Consider the following 24,861-nt stretch of genomic DNA (forward strand, 5'->3'; position numbering starts at 1 on the left):
TGTCTCCTCTCTGTTGAGCTAATATCTCAGCTCATCTCCACCTTTTTTAAAGTCTGATTAGCAGAGAGAGAGCAGTCTGAAAATAACATGAGGTATGTTTTCCACATTGATAATTAGCAAAAGGGTGTTTGAGGACAGAGGACACAAGTAAATGGGCCGACGGTCCCTCCATTTCCATCCCTTGGATCCAAATTCAACATTAACAGACATCGACCGTAAAAAGACATCCTATCTGCTTTGATTCTCTCTGCTCGTTGATCGATGCAGGGGAAATATGCAAGCTCATGTAAAAGTCACGTGGCCGGACGGCAGATTGTCCCACTCAGCTGTTGGGGGAAGTTTCTCTCTGTGGTTCAGTAGCTGGGTGATTAACCCTGGAAACAGAAACTTCTTCAGGATTTAAGAATAGTACATCATGCAATGAACTCGGGTGCGCACTGGGAAAGAAAGCTACAGCAATGCCACCTCTGTCTCTGACATGAGACCATTGAACACGACGGGGCGGGGGTGGGGCCACCGTGAGTCACTCCGCTCACCGAGAGCGTCCCACTGAAATGAATCACAGCATTGATTACGGGAGCTACAGTTTTCAAACACTCATCCAGTCAAATCAGATGGGGAGGTGCTGCCATCATCGGAAAATCAAGGTCCAAATGAAGGCCGCGGATATCAGAGGTCGCAAGGGATTCGGAGTACGGAGGCACAGCAGCGCCTATATGTGAATAATGGAGTGCTGCAGTACCAGTCTGGGTTTGTTGTGTCATGCCTAAAAAGCTTGTCCGGGAGACAGCAGTCAAACAGCTTCTGTATCATACCCTACATGTTCTGTAAATACGGGGTCTGGACAAGCCCCCAGAAAGAGCGGTGGGAAAATGATACATTATTATCGGCTCACAAAAGAAATACATGGACACCAATTTTTTAATTTTTTGTCGCTCAGGACGAAAATAATGACAATGGAAAGTCATTTAGGATCCCATTTTGTGGTGGACGGACAAATGAAATGCATCCACGACACTAAGCAACAGTAAAAGTAAGCAACGTAGTTTTTAATGTCTAAAAAGAGCACTTTCGGGAGTAAGGGGAGGTGAATGGGTCCAACAAACAGGACTTTCAACCACGAGACCGTCGATCAACCGTGTTGTGGTTTAATGGATTGTGGTTTTGTTGCCTAAACCAAACATTTCTGACAGTTTTCCTCAACCTAATTACGTGGTTGTGTTGCATCAACACAATTCATTTTGTTGCCTAAAAATAACTTTGTAGTTCTCTTAAGCCCAACCATGTTTTTTGTATCTAACTTCGTGGTTTTTGTAGCTTAACCCTTATGTTGTCCCAAAAAGGAAGCGTACAAAATGGCCAACTCACATCACTGTACACAAATCCATCATCACAAGTCCACGAACTGCTGTGAGACTGTGTTGCTATTGCAAATGACTCAAGGCCTTTACACACAAATAAAAATGTGAAATACTTGCCTGCAAATATTTTGCATTAAAACTATTCATACTGGCAATGGTGCAGTTTGCAGCAGTTGCAACACTTTCTCAATTAAAGGTTTCATTAGATTCACTCAAACAGAGGACCAACTACCAGGTTCCTATTGACCCAGAGCAGCGTCTGGCAGTCTGTCTGAAGTAAACTTCGTCATGTAGCCTAAGATACTGTTAGACATTTGATTGAGTTTTCTTTTAGCCAAATGCGCTAAGTGAATTTCCCTCTGGTAAACAGTTACAGTGTATGTGTCCAGGGCTTTTATTTTGAAAGGTAACAACAGAAGGAGTGGATCTGGTCCACGCTGCATTTGTCAAAGTTGAAAGGAGTAATAAAGTTGTCCCTCTTGGTTTGGACGACAGAGCCTCCCTGTTGTACACTATAATATAAAGTAGTCCTGGTTCATAGTTCAACGAATTATATTGCAGTGCAAATTAATGCACGACAAAAACAAAAAAAGGCAAAGTGGTTGTTGGTCATAACATCATATTTTCTCATGGTGACATACAAGCATCCATTTTGGGGTGTATGTTCAAATTATAAGGGAAGTATATCTGTTGGAGCTATTTATTTGATATTGTATTTTGTTATTTCATTTATAAGTAGTATTGTTTAATTATTGTAGATGTTTCATATGTTAAGATTATTTTTCTCTTTAATAGTAATTTGTTTGTTTCTATTATTTTTTGGGTAATTACTGTGGGCACCTGTTGCTATTTAAACAAGTAGAAAGGTAGGACCAGCATGCACCGGGGTGGGCGTATAGTTTTTAGCAGCTACACAGGACAGGAGAGACAGCGCGACAGGAGTTTGTTAATTACTTTGTTTGCTTGTTTTATTTGATTTATTTAATAAACACACCAAAATTGAATCCTGCTTGGACATTTGACTCTCTTCTGGCTGCGTAAAGATACCGACCACGGTGCATCAGTGGCGTTTGATTATTATTTGTTTAAGTTTGATTTAGCCGACAAATGGCCACTAACGGAATTGTACCCCAAACCGGACAGTTTTTAGCTAATGTTTCAATACAATTCACTTACAATGTTGATAAAAATGATCGTGTAATGTTTTCAGTTGATTTAATGGTGTTAAACTGAAGTTAAACTTCGTACCTTTCAAACGAAATATTGTTGTAATTATTACAGTTAGCTTTGCCTTTACCAGAGTCGTTAAAACGATGCTAACACCGGTGAATTAGCCGTGCACTGCTCGTGGCCTAATCCGTCCGGACTTCTATCCTCGTTGTAAACACTGGCTGCTGCTGGTTTTTCGGGGATATTCGCTTGTTCCAGGGTCGCAAAAATGACCATCAATGCTGTCAACACATCCGGGACCGTAGTTCTGTCCTTCACAATAAGATATCACGCTTCAACAACTCCAAATGATGCAATAAAAGCTCCTTAATTTCCGTTTGAGCGTATACCACCACCTGCTGGATGTTTTGTTAAACTCTTCTCATGTCAATCACTGGCAAAACACCAGCTGATGTCTGGAATTTAACAATTATGTACACATATTGTATATAACAATTATTATCATAACACACAGTGCAGAGTAAGAGTTATATTACAACTAAAAACATGAGTATTCATGATTAAAAAGCTACATTGTTAAAGTGAAAGACAAATAACTTGTGCAAATGATTGAAAAGTTCTGTGCAAACATTTATTGAAAAACAAACCAATCAAAAATTAAATTAAAAATCAGGACACACATGGCATTTGAAATAATCCTCTTCATCATCCAGCTCCTCGTCCCAGCCCACACACATGATGTGATACCATGTGTGGCAGCTGTCACACTGGACCCACGACACCAATCCCTCCGAGCTCTCTGGAGGGTCAGGTTCCTGGCACCGGCCACACTCCCAAACTGTCTGCTCCATCTCTTCAGGAGTGTGACCTATTAAAATAAATAAAAAATGACTTTGAATTAAAGACAATGATCAGATTTTCATGGGTTGGCATACAATGCAAGTTAACATGAAGTACCGGTGGATGTCGTAGGTCCAGCAGACGAGGAGCTGGATGAAGGTCGGGTCTCTGCAGGTTGGGAGGCTGTATAAATAACAGAAAAAGCATAACCATGCTTTGTTTACTCTTCATCATGGCTAATGTCACCATCCTGTTATAATATTGTGGGGTTTTTTTAGATTATTTAAAGGATTTACAGTGGAAGGGAGAGGAAGGAGTTTGGGACCCATAGAGGCCACGTCCCGCAGCCGATGTTGAAGGCTCTGAAATAATAATCATATTTTATTATTACAACTCTAAAATACATACTTATAATAATGTTTATGCGTAACAATAGTTAATAAATTCTGATTTATACGTGAATTCAAATGCAAAATAGGGATGCGCTGACCAGGAGACGGGGGAAGGTGGCGGTGTTCCTCAGCAGGCAGGCTCAGTGGTGGTGATGTGCTGCTGGCAGGCAGCCGGGGACCGTGGGAGGCACGAGAGGGGGCAGAGCGGGATGAGGGACCGGCGATGGAAAGTCCGGAGCTGGTGGCTGTAGTAGCCCCGAGGGACACTGGTCTTCTGCGGCTGGGGCGAGAGCCGCCAGACAGGGTAGAGGAAGTGGCTGCCGGGCCGGTGTCTCCGGCCCGCTGCTGCTCTCTGTCTCTTCTGGCCAGAGCTTGGGCCTCCCGTCTTGCAGCACGGTCCTCTGCCTCCACGATGACGTCGGACATCTCCTGAGCTGTCAGTAACCTGGCCTTGGTGATGTTCCTCCTGACCTTGCCGGTGTTGCGGTTGTAGTTTATTTCGGCCAGGAGGTGGGCCAGGTCTGCTGTTATCCGGCCTGATGTTACCAGGGGATGGGTCATGTAGGGATTGGGAGGAGGGGCAGGTGGGGGTTGGTTCTGGGGATTGGGGATAGGGGCTGGAGAAAGGGGATGCTGGGAGGGGAGGGCAACATCAGGCGCAGCCCAGGAAGATGCCGATGAGGTTGGCGGAGGTGGTGAGGAGGCCCCACGCCGCGGCCCGGACGGCATGACCCGTGACCAGTCGATGGCCATTGGGTCCAGAGGGTAGAGGCCACACCTCCTGAACCCAGCCACCACCAGTCTCCGATCCTTCACCCTCTGGTAGGAGTCTCTTAGGACCCTTGAAAACTCCTTCTTAGAAACCAAGAAGGAGTGGCTCACTGCCGACAGATCTCCTGTAACACCAGAGAAATCTGCCTTCAAGGGTCCGAAGAAACTCACATCCAGAGGTTGAAGGATGTGAGACGTATGTGGTGGCAGGCACAAGAGAATGACCCCCTCCCTCTGTGCCGCCCGGACCAGCTCTGGATCCAGGTGGGATTGATGTCCGTCCATGATGAGCAGCAGCGGGCGCTCCTGCACGGCGAACTTCATGAAATGCCCGACAAACCACTTCCTAAACAGCTCACTGTCAATGTACCCTGCTGGCGACTTCCCGTAGAGGGCATCGGGAACCCCTTCCTTGTTATAGGGGCCCCCTGGATATCCCCCCTTGTAGATGATGAATGGGGGGACATCCTCCCCAGCCGCGTTGAGGCAGGCCAGGACGGTGATGTGGTCTCTGGTTCCCTGGGCCTGCCTGTAAGCATGTTTAGTCCCCCGGGGCACGATGACCTTCCTTCTTGTAGAGTCCAGCTGAAACCCCGTCTCGTCGCAGTTGTATATCTGACGAGGTTTCTCCCTCAACCCGTGCTCCTCCAGGGTGGTGGTGAGGAGCCCGAAATACTCCTCAATTGGCCCCCTCTTGGCGCAGGATGCCCTCCCACGGTCAATGATGTCTGGGGTCCGGGCAGTAAGGCGATGGTGTTGCCGCTCCCGGAAGTTTATCCACCACGTCTGGCCAAGCACGGTTCTTTGTGCGTCCCGGTGGCGGAGGTTATAGATGGCCAGAGCGTGGGCCAGGACCTGAGGCTTCGTCAGTGGAAACCCGTGACTGGCAGAATACAAACAGTACTCCACCAGGGAATCCTCATCTTCAGGGGTGAGGAGTGTCCTCTGACCATAGACACAGTCAGAGGACACCCTTCCACTGACTCGGTCACTCAGGCTGGACTTAGGGACCCCAAACTGCTGGGCTGCCTGCCGTAGAGAAAGCCTGCCTGCTTTCACCTCCAGTAGGGCCTGTGTCATGGCCTCCTGGGTCCACTTCCTCGTCTTCCTCTCCCTCTTCCTGACTTGCCGCATGTTTGGCATCTGCAAATACACATTTACAGTAAGAAATTAAATACAAAATTTGTTTTAAAGCCACAGTACATGTCTCAATGAATTGAATAGTTTTATAAATTGCCAGATTGCCATGTATAGACTCATGCATATTTAACACATGCATAGACATACATATATTTACCTTAAACCATTGTAGATTTACAATTTCTATATCCATCTCTTATTTTCTTGATCCTCCTGTAAAGGAAAAAAACTCTCACACAGACACACATTACCTACCTTTGTTACTTTAAAGGTTCTTCCTGTCTTTTCTACTCTTTTTCTGCTTATTGCTGTCTTCTTTCTGTTCTTTTCTGCTTCTTTGAGTCTGCTTTCTGGTCTTTTCTGCTTCCTTGAGTCTGCTTTCTGTTCTTTTCTGCTTCTTTGAGTCTGCTTTCTGGTCTTTTCTGCTTCTTTGAGTCTGCTTTCTACTGTTTTTCTGCTTCTTTGAGTCTGCTTTCTACTGTTTTTCTGCTTATTGCGGTCTCCCTTTGCCTCTCTTCTCTTCCTTCTCTCTGTCGCTGTTCTCTGTCTCTGTTCTTTTCAGGCAGGAACATAAACCACAAGAGAGACATTTAAGTCAAAAACATTACATTTTGGTTAACCTTATATACTGTATAACAGCACTGTGTTATATTGGAGGCTTATCTACATAAATAGTTCTAATCATAAGAGCCACTGCTGGCTTTCAATAAATGTACAGTCTCGCTCACTCTCAAACACACACACACACACACACACACACCAACATTATTTGCATAATTGATCAGATCATTGTGCATTATTATACTTGATGTAGCCTGGCTTATGATAAACAAGAAAAGCATTTTATTTTACATGTCTGCTGTTATGTTTCAGAGCTAAGACCAAACAAGCAGCAGCCTACCTTTAACTCGCGCTATGATTCTTTGATCGTTTTTCCCGCGGCCACAACTGTTTTTTTCAGACACAACATTTCTGCCTCCCTCCCCTCGACGACAGATTATGTCACACATCAATGCTATAGTTTCATTGGCTAGACAAAGTAGTGTAAAGCTAGCTACAAAATACACTCGTATGCTAACTTATATTAGCAATACGGAGAAAATACAGAGACACTTCTCAGAGTAAAGAGCGTCGCCCGAGCGTTTTTTCTGCTTCCTCTCATCAAAGTCACTTTCCTATAGTATTTAGACATATAAACGTCCATATATATTCATGAAATTTGGCACGTAGATTATTTGATATGTATGAATTAATATTACTTACGTTTGGTTGGCGATCGCCGAAGAAAATGACAGCGTAATGACCGGAAAGCGCGTGACGACGGAATCGTTCGAGACAGGCCAAGAGCAGCTCGCGCCGACCGAGGCAGGCCACCGTTACGTTACATAAAGTAAAAACTACGCCCTTGGACTAAAGTAAAAACTACGCCCTAGGACTAAAGTAAAAGCTTAGCTCTTGGACTAAAGGACCGATCCCACCACAGCCACAACTGGTTGGATCGTTTTCGGATTTCGTATGGATGATCAAAGAGGATTGTTTCATTCATCACTCTTGGATTCAATATCAGCGGGACAACTGCTTTGGACCAGATCAACACAGCGCTGAAACATCTCAGAAGAAACGGGTACGTGATACGACTGCCGTATAGGAAGACGGTGAAACGAGTGGAGTTTAAAAGTCTGTATTCACAGTGATGTACGTGCTTCTGGATGTTTAAGCCTGACTGCGTTGAATCGCTACAAATGGACATTGCGCAACACCCGCGCACCACTATCGGCGGCTTTCATTCATTAAACAGCCCGACTTCAGTGTGTGTGTGTGTGTGGTGAATTGGAGGAGCGGCCTGTAAACTCCTTTGCTGGTTTTTGCTGCACTTTACCTGCATTCACGTCCAACGGATTTGATTGATGTGTGACAAGCTGTTTGGAAGAAGTGTTCAAAATGTCTGACGTTCAGGCGACGGATGTTGAAAGGCCGTCAGCAAGAAGAGACATTAAAATGACTTCTGGCTTGGAGTTCTACACGGAAATGTACCAGCAAAAGAGGACCGCAAAATGCAAACAAGCCAAAAAGTGTTTGAGAAACATAAGTGATTTAATGACTTCCAATAAAAATGTAAATTCAGTGAATGCTGAGCTTTTTACATTCATCAAGTGTTACCAAGATGTAAATGACATGCATACATCTTTTGTGAGCTTACCTTTACCTCAAGATGAAGTTACAAGGCAAAATCTGTACTTCAAAGAACAAATGACAATGTTCTATGACTTCACTGAAAAGGTAAAAGGCTGGCTGTCTGAAATGGGTTACCCATATGTGCAGCCATATAAAGATTCTCTCGACCACCAAAGTGTTGCAGATGAAATAAACCCTGAAGATAGTGCTTCTAATGTGTTAAGTGTAAAGATGAACTCTGTAAAGACACATTCCCAGCTATCACGGATTTCATCAACATCATCTGCACGCATCAGAGCTGAGGCTGACAAGGCAGCTCTGATGGAGCGCGTTGCTGCTCTAAAAAGGAAACATCTAATCGAAGCTCAGGAGGAAAAGTTGGAGAGGGAAAAGGAAAAGTTGAAGAAAGAAAAGGAACAATTGGAACTTGAAACGGAATTGGCAGCTACAAGTGCAAAGCTTCATGTCTTGGAAATAAATTCATCCCAGCGTGGCTCAAAATGTTCAGACGGAATGAACTCTTATGTTGAAAGGAACAAGTTCAAAGAAGCAAGACTATTAAATCCCCATGCCTACACCTTTGTTCCTGTTGAAAAGGATGTTATTTCTGTGTCTGATCCCATAATGCAACCACAGGTTGTTAGGCCTAAACAAAGGTCAAACACACAAATTGATGAGATGCTCGTAAAGACTGATTCTCCAGGTCAAACGACACAAACTGTGAATGAAAGTCAAGCAGGACTTGTGCAACCTCAACCCCATCAGAATGACATTGTAAATGTGATGCAAAGACAAAATGACATCGCTGCTCTGCTGGTCCAGCAAAATCTGTGCTCTGTCCTGCCTGTAAGAAACATTCCTGTGTTTGATGGAGACCCTCTTCAGTACCGGTCTTTTATCAGAGCTTTTGAAAATGGAGTGGAGGAGAAGACAACTAATTGGAGTGACTGTTTGCACTTTCTCGAACAATACACCAGGGGGCAGCCAAGAGACTTGGTGTGCAGTTGTCAACATCTACCTTCAGATCAGGCATACCACAGAGCCAAAAGTCTTCTCGCGGAGCACTTTGGAAACTAATACAAAATTGCATCTACGTATATGGAAAAGCTTCTCAGCTGGACGCCTGTTAAAAGTGAAGATCTTAAAGCATTGCAATCATTTTCCCTGTTTCTTCGAGGATGCTCAAATCTAACAGAGCAAATGATGCATATGAAGGAACTGGACCTACCATCTAATATGAGGAGCATCATCTTGAAACTTCCTTATAAGTTAAGGGAACGGTGGAGAAATGTTGCTTGTGATCTGCAAGAGCGACGTGGCCGGAGAGCACTGTTTGAGTATCTTGTTGCTTTCATTGAAAAACAAGTCAGAATTGCCTCAGATGCACTTTTTGGCAACATTCAGGACTCACAACCTACCAACTTGAAGGTCTCCAACGTTAGTTACTTGAAGCAAAGGAAAAAAGGAAGCAGCTTTGCCACCAACGTTACTGCAGTGAAAGAAGGAGTCATCACTCAGTACACAGGAAACAAGAACAAGTCTTCCTCTCTTCACAACTGTCTGTTTTGTAAACAAAGTCGTCACTCATTGGATAAATGCTCACAGTTTAAAGTGAAAGGACAGCGTGATAAAATAAACTTTATCAAAGAACAGGGTATTTGTTTTGGTTGCCTGAAAGTAGGCCACACAAGCAAAGACTGCAGGAGTCGCTTGGATTGCAATGTGTGTCACCAAAAGCACCCAGGAGTCCTTCACATAGAGTGGCAAGACAAAAGAACAACCTTTCAACAAGCCCAACAGTCTGTGAGCCCTCCAAGTGTCTCAACCACCATGTCTCAAACCTGCGGCCATATCGGGGCTGGTTATGAAGATAATTCCATCTTTTCTATTGTCGCAGTCAAAGTCAAGAGCCAGAGAGGTAACAAAACGGTGCAGACATATGCCTTCTTGGATCCAGGGAGTTCCGGCACATTCTGTACAGAGGACTTGGCAAGAAAACTGAACTTGAAGGGTAAAAGGACTAGTATTCTGCTGAGAACAATGAATCAAAAGAAGATCGTAAATGCACATATTCTGTCAGGCCTTGAAGTGTCTGGTATGAGCACAAACGATTTCATTGAGTTACCTGATGTTTTAACTCAAAGAAGCATGCCTGTTTCTGCACTCAACGTCCCACGAGAGGAGGATCTTGATCAATGGTCTTATCTCAAGGATGTTAAGCTCCACGACATTGACACAGGTGTTGAGCTACTAATTGGAACTGATGCTCCAAAAGTGATGGAGCCTTGGGAGCTGATAAACAGCCAGGATGAAGGACCTTATGCGGTCAGAACCAGAGTTGGTTGGGTCATTAATGGTCCACTTCGCGGCAGTAGGAGTAAGAGTGGCTGCCCTGCTGTAACAGCCAACCGAATCTCTGTGGAACATCTGCAAGGAATGCTGGTTAAACAGTATAACCATGACTTTAATGAGAGATCATCAGAGGAGCAGATTGAAATGTCCAGAGAAGACATCAAGTTCATGAATGTTATGAGCAACACAACAGTATTAACTGGAGACCATTACTGTATTGACTTACCTTTCAGACAGGAAAATTCTGTCTTGCCTAACAATCGCTGTGTTGCAGAACAGCGCCTCCGAAGCCTGAAAAGAAAATTTGTCAAGAATGTTCCATTTAAGGAGGAATATACCGCATTCCTAAACAACATGATAACTCAAGGATATGCTGAGATGGTACCTGCTGATCAACTCGAACAAAGTGATGGAAAGGTGTGGTATATCCCTCATCATGGAGTCTATCATCCCAGAAAAGGCAAACTAAGAGTTGTTTTTGATTGTGGAGCAACTTTTAAAGGGACATCACTGAACTGCCAGCTCTTGCAGGGACCTGATCTCACTAACACTCTTATTGGAGTCCTCGTCCGATTTAGGCAAGAGCCCGTTGCAGTGATGGCCGACATCCAAGCCATGTTTCATCAAGTTCGTGTCTCAGAAAAGCACATCAACTTTCTCCGCTTCCTCTGGTGGTCTGATGGTGACACTGCGCAGTCTCCACTGGAGTATCGGATGAAAGTACATCTGTTTGGAGCTGTATCCTCACCAAGTTGTGCAAATTATGCTTTGAGGAGAACTGCAGATGATAATGTCCAACATTTCCCTCCAGAAGTGACAAATACAGTCAAACATAATTTTTATGTGGATGACTGCCTGAAATCCATGGCGTCAGAGGAGGGGGCACTGCAAATGATCAAAGATTTGAATGCGCTCTGTCATAAAGGAGGATTCAATCTTTCAAGATGGATCAGCAACAGCCGCACAGTGCTGCTGTCAATCGCTGAGGACAAAAGACCAAAAGAAATGGTGGAACTGGATTTGGATACAGACCAACTTCCAATGGAGCGAGCACTAGGACTAGAGTGGTGCATTGAAACTGACAAGTTCAAGTTCAGGACATCACTACAACAACAGCCAAACACCAGAAGAGGCATTTTGTCAGTGGTCAGCTCACTTTATGACCCTTTGGGATTTCTAGCCCCATTCAGCATGCCAGCCAAGCTGTTACTGCAGGAGCTTTGTAGGAGAAACCTGGGTTGGGATGACACTATTTCCCACTCTTTCGCTGAACAATGGTCTAATTGGCTTGAGGACCTGCAAAGGCTGTCTGAGTTCAAAGTGGACAGCTGTATTAAGCCCAGAGACTTTGGAGAACCTGCTACAGCACAACTTCAACACTTTTCTGATGCCAGTCAAGTTGGCTATGGAACTGTGTCTTACGTGAGATTGGAAACTGATGATAAAGTACATGTTGCATTTCTCTTGGGAAAGGCCAGAGTTGCCCCACTAAAGCAGACCACAATTCCTCGACTGGAACTCACAGCCGCAGTTCTTGCAGTTCGTGTGGATAAAATGCTTCGGAAGGAGTTGCAACTCAAGCTGGAGAAGTCAGTCTTCTGGACGGACAGCACAACAGTCCTTAAGTATATCTCTAGTGAAACCAGACGATTCCACACTTTTGTGGCAAACAGAACCTCTTTCATCAGAGAAGCAGCAGATGTAGATCAGTGGAGATATGTGGGTTCCAAGGATAATCCAGCAGATGAAGCATCAAGAGGAATGAGAGCTAAGGATTTCCTGAAAGGCAGGAGATGGATAAGTGGACCTGAGTTTCTCTATCAGTCAAAGAAGGAGTGGCCTAAACTTGATGGGAATCTTGATGTGATTTCTGCAGATGACCCAGAGGTCAAAAGGGACTTAATGGTAAATGCTATCATCAAGGAGTTGGAAAATGCCACCAACCACCTGATCTACTATTTTTCATCTTGGACTAAACTAAAAACATCTGTGGCTTGGTTTCTGAAGGTCAAGGAACGTCTCTTGTTATTGGGACAGAAGAGAAAGGAGTTTTGTGCTTCTGCAGGCCTCAGAAAGGATGATCTGAAGAATCAGGAGCATGAAGTGGAAAGAAAAGTTCAAAGCTTTAAAGCCACACTCAAAGGACAAAGAATAACACCTGAAGATCTTGCTAAGGCAGAGCAGTCAATCATTCAATATGTACAACGACACAAGTTCAAAGCTGAAATTGCCTCACTGAAAGGATGTTTTAAAACCATCCACAAAGAAAGTCCGCTGTACAAACTAGACCCAGTAATGGATGATGAAATTCTCAGAGTTGGTGGTCGGCTGAGTAAAGCAGCACTGCCAGCAGAATCCAAACATCCAATTGTCCAAGGACCTGCATGTATCCACGCTGATTTTGCGCCATATCCATCATCAGCTGGGACATGCTGGAAGAAATCATATGCTGTCAAGGTCACGGCAAAAGTACTGAATCATCAATGCAAACTCCGCTGCCAGGAAAGTCATATCTGACTGTGTTGTTTGTAGACGCAACAGAGGAAAGCTTGGTGAACAGAAGATGGCAGACTTGCCGGAGGAGAGAGTGTTGCCTGATAAAGCTCCTTTTACAAATGTTGGAGTTGACTATTTTGGGCCCATCAATGTTAAAAGAGGAAGAAGTCTTCTGAAGAGATATGGAGTGCTTTTCACCTGTCTAACCAGTCGTGCTGTGCATTTGGAAGTGGCATATACACTAGACACAGACTCCTGTATAAATGCAGTACGAAGGTTCATCTGTAGACGAGGTGCAGTCTCCACTATCAGGTCGGATAATGGCACAAACTTTGTTGGAGCCAACCGGGAGCTGAAGGAAAGTCTGGCTGTTCTGAATCATGACAAAATTCAAAGGGCTTTGGTCCAGGATGGCATAAAATGGAACTTTAACACCCCAGCAGCTTCCCATCAAGGCGGCATCTGGGAACGCCTGATTCGTTCAGTGAAAGGTGTTCTCACCTCAGTTCTGCAACAGCAAATTCTGGACGATGAAGGGCTCCAGACTATTTTCTGTGAGGTTGAAGCAATTCTAAATGACAGACCTATCACAAAAGTCTCAGATGACCCAGATGACCTTGAAGCTCTCACACCAAACCACATTCTAATGTTAAAGGGCAAACCAATCATGCCACCAGGACTATTCATTCAAAGTGATCTATACATCATGAAAAGGTGGAAGCAAGTACAGTACATGGCTGAACTCTTCTGGAAGAGATGGATCTCTGAGTACCTGCCTATGATGCAAGAGAGACAAAAGTGGACAAGGCCATGAATGAATGAATGAATTTTATTTATATAGCGCTTTTCACAGACAGTACTATCACAAAGTGCTTAACAGAGCAGACATTTAAAAGCATAAAAAACACAATGTGACCCTAGGGTCAATAAATTATCTACACAGAGTGAATAAAAAATGTTAAAGAATAAAATAAAAATAAAATAAAAATGTAAAACAAATGTTAAGAGCAGGTCTAGGACATGGGTTTACTTTTACACAAACGCCAGCCTAAACAGGTGGGTTTTTAGCTGGCTTTTAAAAGTATCCACAGTATCTGCGAGGCGCAGAGTTGCAGGCAGAGCATTCCAGAGCCTCGGGCCACTGCCTCAAAGGCTCGGTCACCACGGGTCTTAAATCGTGTGAGTGGGACTGACAGAAGACCTAGAGCATTTGACCTGAGAGTGCGGGCGGGTGAATAGGGGCGAAGTAGATCAGCTACATAAGTCGGAGCCTGACCGTGAAGTGCTCTGTAAGTGATGGTGAGAATTTTGAAGTGTATCCGAGATGCTACAGGAAGCCAGTGGAGAGATCGGAGTACGGGGGTGATGTGAGACCGTCGGTTTGTCCTGGTGAGTAATCTGGCGGCAGCATTTTGGATGACCTGCAGACGGTTAAGAGCAGATACACTGAGTGATGTGAAAAGTGAGTTGCAGTAGTCAATGCGAGAGGAGATAAATGTGTGTATGATCATTTCTAATTCAGGCGTTGATAATACAGATCTCAGTTTACTGATATTTCTTAGATGGAAGAAACATGACCTGGACAGCTGCTTAACATGAGGGTCAAATGACATGGAGCGATCAAAGAAAATCCCAAGATTGCGCAGGTTGCAATAGGAAGCAGAGGAGAGAGGACTAATAATCTGCCTGATCATGGGGACAAACTCCTCTGGAGCAATAACTAGGACCTCCGTCTTAGAGTCGTTGAGTTGCAGGCAGTTTTCTGCCGTCCAGTCTCTGATGGCATTGACACAGTCCAGGAGCCTAGTTAATGTGAATGCCTCGCTGGGTTTGAATGACAGATGGAGTTGGATGTCGTCTGCATATAAGTGATAGGACACATTATAGCTTTTTATGATCGGTCCCAAAGGTAACAGATAAAGGGAAAATAACAGAGGCCCCAGAACCGAGCCCTGCGGTACACCACAAGACAGTGGAGAGGTAACGGACACAAAAGCACCCACAGAGACATTGAAACTTCTGTCACTGAGGTAAGATGTAAACCAGTCTAACGCTATGCCAGTTATGCCCACACAATCACGTAGCCTCTTAATCAGGATGTCATGGTCTACAGTGTCAAATGCAGAACTTAGGTCCAGAAGAACTAACACAGAGCAGTCACCTGCATCAGCACACATGAGAATGTCATTTGAAACCCTCAGGAGAGCGGTTTCAGTAGAGTGTTGCTTACGAAACCCAGACTGGAACTTGTCGTACATATTGTGCCTCTCCAGTGCAGCAGTAAGTTGTTTGGCCACCACTTTCTCTAAAAGTTTGGACAGGAAAGGCAGTTTTGATATGGGCCTGTAGTTCATGGGCAAAGCTGGATCTAAGTTAGGTTTCTTTAATATGGGCTCGATAGTGGCATGTTTGAAATAGGAAGGGACAATTCCTGTAGACAATGAGGAATTGACAATAGATGTTACTGCAGGGCCAATAGTTAACAGAATGTTCTTAAATAGAGAGGATGGAATTATATCCAGAGGGCAAGATGATGGCTTTGTTTTGTTAATTAAGTCCATCAGGTCTTGAAGGCTGATAGGCTGGAAAGAGCCCATAACAGCAGGAGATTGCGAGGAGCTACAAGTAGCCGAACAGATCCCAGGCCGAATGCCAGACCTAATACCTGTTACCTTATCATTAAAATAGATCAGGAATTTGTTGCAATCGTCAACAGAATAGCATGGTACAGTGGAGACAGGTGGTGAAACAATTCCTCTAATTGTGTCAAACAGAATCTTGGGATTTTTCTTTGAAGAAGAGATTAGGTTGGCAAAATAAGCAGTTCTAGCTTCCTTTACTGTGGTATTAAAAGAAACTCTGAGGTCTTTGAGATATAAACGATGCACTTCTAGCCCAGTAGCTTTCCAGAGCCGCTCTGCCCACTTCTGTCTCAGGCTGCAGACAGCGTCTGTCATCCATGGAGTAGTGTTATAGGCAGCCCTGGTCCTTTCCTTAAGAGGTGCCACTTTATCCAGCAAAGTGGTGCAATGTTCATTAAATGACTGTATCAAGTGTTCAACATCATTGAGATTTGTGTAAAAGTCACAGCAGAAGTGCATCGAGAACTGATCAGCTGTACTCTGAGTAATAATGCATGAGTGGAATGTTTGTTTCAGACACAAGGGGTCAGCATTGACAGAAAGATCAAAGAAAATACATTTATGGTCACTGATCAATAGGTCCTCACAACGGGTATTATCAATATCAAGACCCAGAGAAAACACAAGGTCCAAGGTGTGACCACCCCTGTGAGTGGCGCCAGAAACATGTTGCGTGAAATTAAAAGATTCAGTAATATTGAGAAACTCAGCAGCAATACAGTCTGTGGTATCATTGACATGCAGATTAAAATCACCAACCAGAAGCACTTTGTCTAGCTTGCTAATAGAGGTCAGAAAGTCTGTGAATTCTGATAAAAACTGACCTGCAGGACCTGGAGGTCGGTAAATTAAAAAACAGTAAAACGGCTTTTGCCGGCCCACTTTAGTCAGCTGTAGTTCAAAAGTAGCATAGGATTCTGTGCTCCCCAAGTGGCAGGAAAACTGATTCTTCCAGACCACGGCGAGGCCTCCACCGCGGCCTGTCAGACGCGGTGTCCCAACATAAGAACAGTCCACAGGGCAGAGTTCATTGAAATGGATGCATTCCATATTCTGTTGCCAGGTCTCGGTCAGAAATAAAAAAGCCAAATTATGACTTGTGAACAAGTCATTTAAAATGTGAGCCTTGTTTGTTATAGAGCGTGCATTAATCAGACACATTTTGATGGGGGAAGACACTGCGTCGTCATCAGCACAGGAAGCTTTGGGGGTATGTGCAATAGGACGGATCACTCGTGCAGCACCTCGAAACCGACCATAACTAGGGCGTGAGCGCGAGTCTGTGATTCTCACGGGAATGCTCATGGGTCGTGGAGTGGAAGTTACGTTAGAGGCTGGAGATCCTCCATGCCGCCAGGGGGAGCTGGTGTTGCTTGTAGGGGATGAATGCGGCTGATGAATGATCGTAGAGGAAGAGTGACAGCGGACAGGGGATCCAGGTGTAAACAGTCAATCATGTGAATGGGAGTGAACAGCATACTGTAAATTAGCCGCTAGCAGGCGGCTACCCAGCTTGTTAAAATGAATACCATCCTTCTTAAAAGCGGAAGAGCGGCCCCAAAACAGATTAAAATTGTCAATGAAGCTCACGTTGTGGGTCCTGCAGGCGGCCTGGAGCCAGGTGTGGAGGCTGAGGACTCTGCTGAACCGCTGTGATCCACGGCCGAGTGTTGGACTTGGACCACTGATAAAAACAGACAGTCCACAGCTGTTTAAAAAGCTTAAAAGATTTGTAAAATCCATCTTGGTCAACTCGGACTGGTGGAGGGCTGTATCGTTGATTCCCACATGAACGATAATTCGCCGAATGGAAGACGGGAGGGCGCGCATCAGGCCAGGCAGTGTCAGCAGGATGTCTGGAGCCGTTGCTCCGGGGAAGCAGTGTGTCTCCGCGTTGAAGAAACGGGTGTTCCTGATGATTGAGTCCCCGACTATCAGCGTCGTCGGGGCGAAGAGGGGACGAGGCGGCAACACTGCGCGTGTAATACGCGTGGATGGAGGCGAGGATTCAACCAGTGGTGGCGGAGCAGACAAGCAAGGACTGAGAGAACGGGCGACCGAAGCTCGCCGCGGTGCTGGTGTAAAGCACGGTATGGAGCGGCGTGTCCTGGGGCGAGAGGAGGGCTCAGGAATGACTGGCGTAGGGATGTCGGTGGACCCGGGGCTGTGGGTCCCCCGAGGCGGCAGCTGGGATGATGTAGGAAGCTGGGAGTCCGTAGTCAGAGGAGGGAACTCACGCAGGGCAAGGGCGTCAAATCCATTCTTCAGCTGGACATCGAAGCCATGGGGTGTAGGAGATGAGCGTCTCCCTCTCCGGCTGCCGCGAGCACAGACCAGGGCTCGTGATGTGATGGAGTAGAGCTGACCAGGGCTTTAGGCTTAGCTCCGAGCCGTAGCCAGGAGGCCTCAGGAGCTGCGACCGGAGGAGGTGCCGCGGCAGCAGGACTGGAAGCGATGGACTCATGCACGCGGTCGCTGGCTGTGTCAGTCTGTGATGGACCGAAAATGATGGTGTCCATGAGGCTCTCGGTATACTGGATCCTGTAGAGCGTGGATATTCTTCCCTCCAACTCTGTGATTTTATCCACCAGGCGGGCGCAGCTGACACAGTCGGATGGAGGGGTGAGTGAAGCCATAGCAGATCAATGCAAAAACAGTTCTAGTTATAAAAAAGTTATAAAAAACTTCTAGTACGTGTTGGCTGACATCGTACTATTAGTAGATCAATTAAAACTAGAAAAAAGAGGGTGAAACAGACACTATGCACAAGTGAGCTGGATCAGGTGACAGGCAAATTGGAGGGAAAACAGCAGCACAGCGTCAGCAACTCGTCATATCCTGTGTCCTGTATCCTGTGTGTATGATGAAGCTCATGCAGTCTTCACTACATACATACATACGCAACTCTGCCCAATGGACCTTTCAATTCTTCCTTTATCCAACCCTTGTACCTTTCTACAAACCTGCCATGCCATTCAGAAGAAGCCTCACTACTGGAGACATTGTCCTTGTTGCGGACTCTACAGCTCCAAGAGGATCTTGGATGATGGGAAAAGTTTTGGAGGCAAGACCAGATACAAAGGGGCTGGTGCGGTCTGTGCGACTTCAAACCAGGACCAGCATTCTGGAGAGGCCGGTGACGAAGCTCTGTCTGCTTTTGGAAGCAGCAGACTAAAACATCATGGACTGATGTTTTCTCGACCTCTACTTTCTCTCTCTCTCTCTCTAATCTTTCTTTTTGTTGTAGGTGTCAAGAAGAAGATTAGCTTTAGGTCATGTTTATTGTAGGAATAGCTCGTTTTGAGAATAATAATTGTGATATTATGCACAATTAGGGGCCGGAATGTTGGAGCTATTTATTTGATATTGTATTTTGTTATTTCATTTATAAGTAGTATTGTTTAATTATTGTAGATGTTTCATATGTTAAGATTATTTTTCTCTTTAATAGTAATTTGTTTGTTTCTATTATTTTTTGGGTAATTACTGTGGGCACCTGTTGCTATTTAAACAAGTAGAAAGGTAGGACCAGCATGCACCGGGGTGGGCGTATAGTTTTTACCAGCTACACAGGACAGGAGAGACAGCACGACAGGAGTTTGTTAATTAGTTTGTTTGCTTGTTTTATTTGATTTATTTAATAAACACACCAAAATTGAATCCTGCTTGGACATTTGACTCTCTTCTGGCTGCGTAAAGATACCGACCACGGTGCATCAGTGGCATTTGATTATTATTTGTTTAAGTTTGATTTAGCCGACAAATGGCCACTACAATATCAAATGCTCATAATAGTATTTCTTTTTTTAAAAAAGACGTAACGAAAACAGAGGAACTTGTGGAGTAAATCAACAGCCCTGCTGCCTCACTGAGGTGGAAGTATCGGCTCCCTTTTACCTCAGAACATGATACACTTGTCATTAGCGATTGGCACACTGATTGTGTCCAGTGCTGATATGAGTGAGCGGAGGAGGAAGAAGAAAGGCAGAGGGAGGCAAGAGGAGGAGGCGGAGGAGAGAGACCTTTACTCTGGAGCAGACCCGGCCAGACCAGGCTCGTCTCGTCTGGGTTGCTAGGAAACCGGCGAGGCGCCTGATCTAATTTATTAAATTCCGCCTCTCGCCTCTCATGTAGCTCTCCCTCTTCCCTTCCTGTGTCTCGCTCGCTCGCTCACTCTCGGCCGCCGTGCTGCTTTCCCCTATCTGCCGTTATCTTTCCCACCCTCTAAGGCGCTTATCTCCCTTCCTTCCTCCCCTTCTCCTCACTCTTCCCTCCCTCTCTTTCTCTCTCCAGCTGCATGTGTGTGTGTGTGTATGTATATATATATATATGTATGTATATATATATATATGTGTATATATATATATATATATGTATATATATATATATGTATATATATATATATATATATATATATGTGTATATATATATATATATGTATATATATATATATATCTCTTTCTCTCTCTCTCTCTCTTTCACCATCCTCACTCCATCCCAGACCTCAGACAGCGTATCCTCTCGGGCTGTGCGGCAGTGCCACCCCCGTATCTTTCACACCGAGCCGTGAGTACCGCCCTCAGGCAGGCCAGACCTTCTGTGACTTACCAAGCACACACACACACACACACACACACACACACACACACACACACACACACAAGTAAACACACGCACACACAAAACTGCATTACCATTTAGACTATGACTTTGTCTCGCTTTGCTGTTGGGAGTCTAGATTCATAAATGTTGATGTATTAGCCGTTCACTGCGAGGCACTTGAATTATTCAACATCGCCGTCGTTATCTTCAACCTGATCAATGATCATCTTCGTTCAGGACAATCGATAAAGGAGTAGGTACATGTAGGGAATGCTTCAGAGTGCCTCTGCCAAGGAATAGAGTTGAAGCACAAAAAAAGTGTGTTCGTGTTCTCCAGGAGTTGCCAGTGTTTCGGTGTCGTTTTTCAAACACTAAAGCAGACAGAAGTAACAGTGTGCTGCGACAGCTGAGGACTGACACCGTACACACAACATATATATGATCGTTCTAATGGGCTGGGATGCACAAGTCATCCGTAAATGTGATTCTTGTTTTGTCTGTCAAGCCCTTCTCATGCTTTTAGGAACTACTAACAGCAGCCACTGTCTGGCAATGATAGGATGATGGAGAAAGCTGAAATAAAGTTTAAAGCTACTACGAGGAACTTTCCTTTTGTGTTCATTTTGGCGGTCCCTGTGGACAAAAGCGGTAGTGTTTTTACAAGCACCATTGTCCTTTTAGACAACCTCTCAGAGACTGTCGGAGCAGCGAGGCGAAGCTAATGGTGCCACTGCCGCCGGGCCTGCAGCTCTCCACCTCTTACCTAAGCTCTGACTGCAGGTCGAAGGCGGAAGCAAAGCCGGATCTGGGTCTGTCTGTGTTTGGCTGTCACCACCAAGGTGACATTATTTATCTGTTTGTAAGACGGGAAAAAAAACGTAAACAGCATCGGGCGCTTTTCTGCTGAGTCAGCTGAAGATTTTTCAACTCGAGACGTTCAGCGCACTCCTGCAGAATCGTGAAGTGAAAAAAAAGTGAGCCATACAGCAACGCAACAGCAGTCGAAAACAATTACAAAACGGTTGCTAAAAGGCACTACGTCTGATTTCTTTTTAGTTCTTCAAGATGTACTGTATTTAAGCATCAGTGGAATAATCTGTACCTCTGTCTCTCTCTCACACACACACACACACACACACGGTACCTGTCTGTGACACTCCACACAGACCCCGACGTGCACATTATAATTGGAATCTACAGTCACAAAAATGGAAAGATGTACCAGGCATCACACAGAAGACAGAAGCCACAGTTACCCTCCACATCCCGCTGCCAGGAAAAGAGACAGCTGGCCCCCTGAGAGACGTGGTTCTTCTCATCATCAAGGGTGTAGTCGATCGTGACCTCAGCAGAATGAGATCAGTGGCACCGCCACACGCGTATGGACCTCAGTCTTCATTTTGTCATCCACTGTGACACAGCAAACTTGGGAAGGGGGAGGCAGGTTGCCCCGGAGGTGCCGTTGGCCCCCAGATGTGAAGCCTCAAAGCATCAAACACTCACTAATAAAGGCCATTAAAACGCTTGTTAAACCAGAATATTTAGCCGTGCCCTTATCTGTTTCATCCCACCCTGACTCTGGTCTCTGAATCATCACCACCCTTAGGTGCTCCTGTGTATGACACAATCAGAGGGTGATGAAAAAGAGAAATAATACCCACCCACTGCTGTAATGCCCCCAGGGAACCGAAGGCTTGAGCAACATTTAAATAAGACGATGTACTAGCTTCTGTGGGTGTGCTTCTATCTGTGTGTGTGTGTGTATTTGCTTATGCTTTTAAATGTGTGTGCATGCCAGTGTTGGAAGATCTGAAAGCCGGGAACTGAGCTGCCACAGACTAAATGGACGTGGAACCTTACAGATCATAGAGGGCGAAAACACTGTCTCCACTTCAGTCTCCTCTTTGACACCCTTTTACACCTTGCATTAAAATGCATCTCATATCCAGGTTGCATCTCAGTATGACTACATTCACACCCGGTGTCTCCAGTGTCCACATTGAGACCTGATCCAGCTCAATCAACCGAACGGGTCGAGTGAAACATCACCTATCTCCGCCCACAAAGTCGTTGTACGTGGATTGAAAACTGAATTGACCCTGTGCTTAGTCCTGCGCCCCTTGAACGCAGACTGGCTAATCGCAGTGCAATGTGGTTCCGCTTCGACAAGGGTCTGGCAACTATCCGTTGATGGTTATAAGGTGATTTGGTCGATCGAGCCTGCGATCAGTCTTCAATGCGTTTGTGGGTGCGTTGACACCTGTACTTTCATGTGGTCAAGCTCCATCTATTGCAATCCGATCACCTGAAACATGTTTTAATGCAAGGTGTAAGGGTCTTTGTTCTCCCGGCATCAACCAACCCAGGGACCAGAATAAAATGTGGCCACTAGAGGTTCCTACAAACCAAGGACCTCGCTGAATGTCAACCTTTCTGAACCAAAAATACAGTTCGTCAATACTTTTCATATCAGCCTCGCATCACGCTTGCAGAAACATAAAATGCCACATGGTTAACGTTATGAAGCGATTGGTTAGGTTTAGGCCACAAAATGACTCGGTCAAGGTTCGAAAAAACATCAAGGTTTGTGTTCAAATTGTAGGTAATATAACTACCCCAGCAATTTCTCAAACTCAACAGACTTCATGCGTAAAGTTACACAACTTCTGGTTTTACATGAGACACACAGAGGTCTCCCGGCTGAAAATTCTGAGGCATTTTGACCCATCGAGAACCTCTTCCACCTGCCCATAGTGAACGTTTCGCCCATACCAAGTAACTTTCAATTGCACAATGTACTATGTCACTTGCTCCAACCAAATGCAAAAACATCGACATTCAACGTGTCCATGATTTGCAGAAACGTACAATGCCAACATTTTGCCCTGGTTATGGCTCCCACCGCAGCAGCTCCAGAGCTGATGGAGCTAGCCGAGTTGATGGTCCCCGAAGCTGAGGCTGGACCGAGCTGGGGAGATCAACTGGACCTTGCGGACCCGCTGTAAAGGACTCTTAAGCGGTTATGTGATTATTTCCTACAAACCTTTTACTTTGCAAGTTACCCAAGTTAATCACTTTCTGCTAGCTTTTATTTTGTAAGTACCTTTTGGGTCCTTTATTTTGAAGAAACAGATCGAGATTTCGTCAGAGTATTGGAACTTGACTTCGCATAAAGAAAATTATGAAAATTGACGGTGGAGACTGAAGGAAAAGTGTTATAATAAATTACTCCACAATAAGAGTTTCTTAATTAACGGTTAAGCACCTAGCTGGAACGGGAACATGGTATTGTTTTTAATGTGTTCTTTGTGTGTTTGATATATTACTGTTTCAACTAGATGCTAATGTTAGCTTTACAAGTACAGCTAAATGACTAAGCTGTAATTTCAAGCTAATGCTAGATTTTGGTTTAACATATGCTTTTGAGAAGTCTTTGATTAATGCTCACATGTATGTTTAAATGTAATTTAATGAATGTTTAAACTCGTAAGAGCTCATTTATGTTTTATGTGTTCCGTAGCTCTTGCGGTGTTTTCTGGAGAAAGGTCATAAGGAGAGAGAAGTAAATTTGTGTTCATCAAAGTAAGGATGATGGTTGAACAGGGCAGTTACTGTGTAATGCTGCATTCCTTGTAATTTTTTTCAGTGTTAAGTTATAATGCAATTTTGAAAAAAATGAAAGTCATTGGAACAATAAAAGGTATTGTTGAATTTCTTTCCATCTATACAATTTTCTTGAAACAATGCATTAAATCTCAAAATCAAAAAGTATAATTAATTGTATTAAAAGTAAAGACATTACTTAAATAAACAAATGATCCAACCTCTTGCTTCCGAGGGTCCCCTTTAAAGGGGACGTAGAGGGGGTACACACGTGTACTCTGTGTACAATTCACTGTTGCGAAACGAAAAAAAAAAATACCTGTGTAACAGATTCATGGCGAAACAACCATGGGAGCCATTTTACACACTGCAAAACACAATTACACATTAACTAAGATCATATGTAGAAGATATCTAGAAGTTTTACCACAAAACCACGTTTTTTTGGGCAAAAAACTGCATTGTATGGTCTTTGTTTGGTCTCTCATGAGAAACCGTGGAGCGATCATGGCGGATGAACACATCTAGCAGGGCCGCCTTTCGACATGGCGTCGTCTAGCGTTTTCGAAATTACTCTTTCAAACCGTTCAAAAGTTATATATATATATATATATATATATATATATATATATATATATATATATATATATATTCAAGTGAACTTATGATTTTTAGTAAAGATTACTAATGTGGACTTAAATTTGTCTCCTGCATCCATTTAAGGTTCTATGTTAATGTGGCCTAATTAAAAGGATGAGACCAGACACTAAGATACATTTATATTTCATGTGGGTCTTTTATTTCCCCCGACTGCACTCTTGGAGTACAGCGTTCATTTGTCAAATTTTAAAAAGGTACAGATCAATTGACAGCAAAATTAAACAACTGCTTCCCACTCTCTTCAGAATTACAATACAACTGGAAACACTATTCTAAAGCTACAAAGAAAAACAACAGTCGTGACCTACTCCTGTTAAGCAGAAACAACAAACCTCTGCATCAGTCTCATGCTGTTCAACTCTCTGAGATATGTAGATCGCATTTATTTCACAGGAACACAATTATTGTTATGGAAAATAATGAACTCACTCCCATATCAGTACTCTGCCTGTGTGCTCGGACCCACACACACGGAACTCACGGCAGCTTCTGTCTCCCCTCTAAATGAGGCAGATGCATACAACTTAACTCCATGTCTCTAAACAGTTAACAAGCTGCCGAGTTCACAGAGAACTGTCAACCAGATTAATGAATTAGCTCACTGGCTGCACACACACACACACACACACACACACACACACACACACACACACACAC

General features: G+C 44.4%; 1 protein-coding gene across 1 annotated transcript; it reads right to left on the reverse strand.

Annotated features, from left to right (window-relative positions):
* Positions 1-282: 282 nt before the first annotated feature.
* On the reverse strand, positions 283-6,977 carry LOC306782124 (uncharacterized protein; the record flags this gene model as incomplete). The annotated part of the gene is made up of 7 exons (XM_079275318.1): positions 5,832-6,977; positions 3,862-5,677; positions 3,668-3,733; positions 3,489-3,554; positions 3,279-3,399; positions 479-549; positions 283-374 (listed from the first exon to the last, which is right to left on the reverse strand). The coding sequence occupies exons 1-7, from the start codon at positions 5,865-5,867 to the stop codon at positions 283-285; spliced, it is 2,268 nt and encodes a 755-aa protein (XP_079131444.1). The 5' UTR covers positions 5,868-6,977.
* Positions 6,978-24,861: the final 17,884 nt, after the last annotated feature.

The sequence above is a fragment of the Melanostigma gelatinosum genome, assembly GCF_949748355.1.
Source record: "Melanostigma gelatinosum genome assembly, chromosome: 9".
Taxonomy (NCBI): Eukaryota; Metazoa; Chordata; class Actinopteri; order Perciformes; family Zoarcidae; genus Melanostigma; species Melanostigma gelatinosum.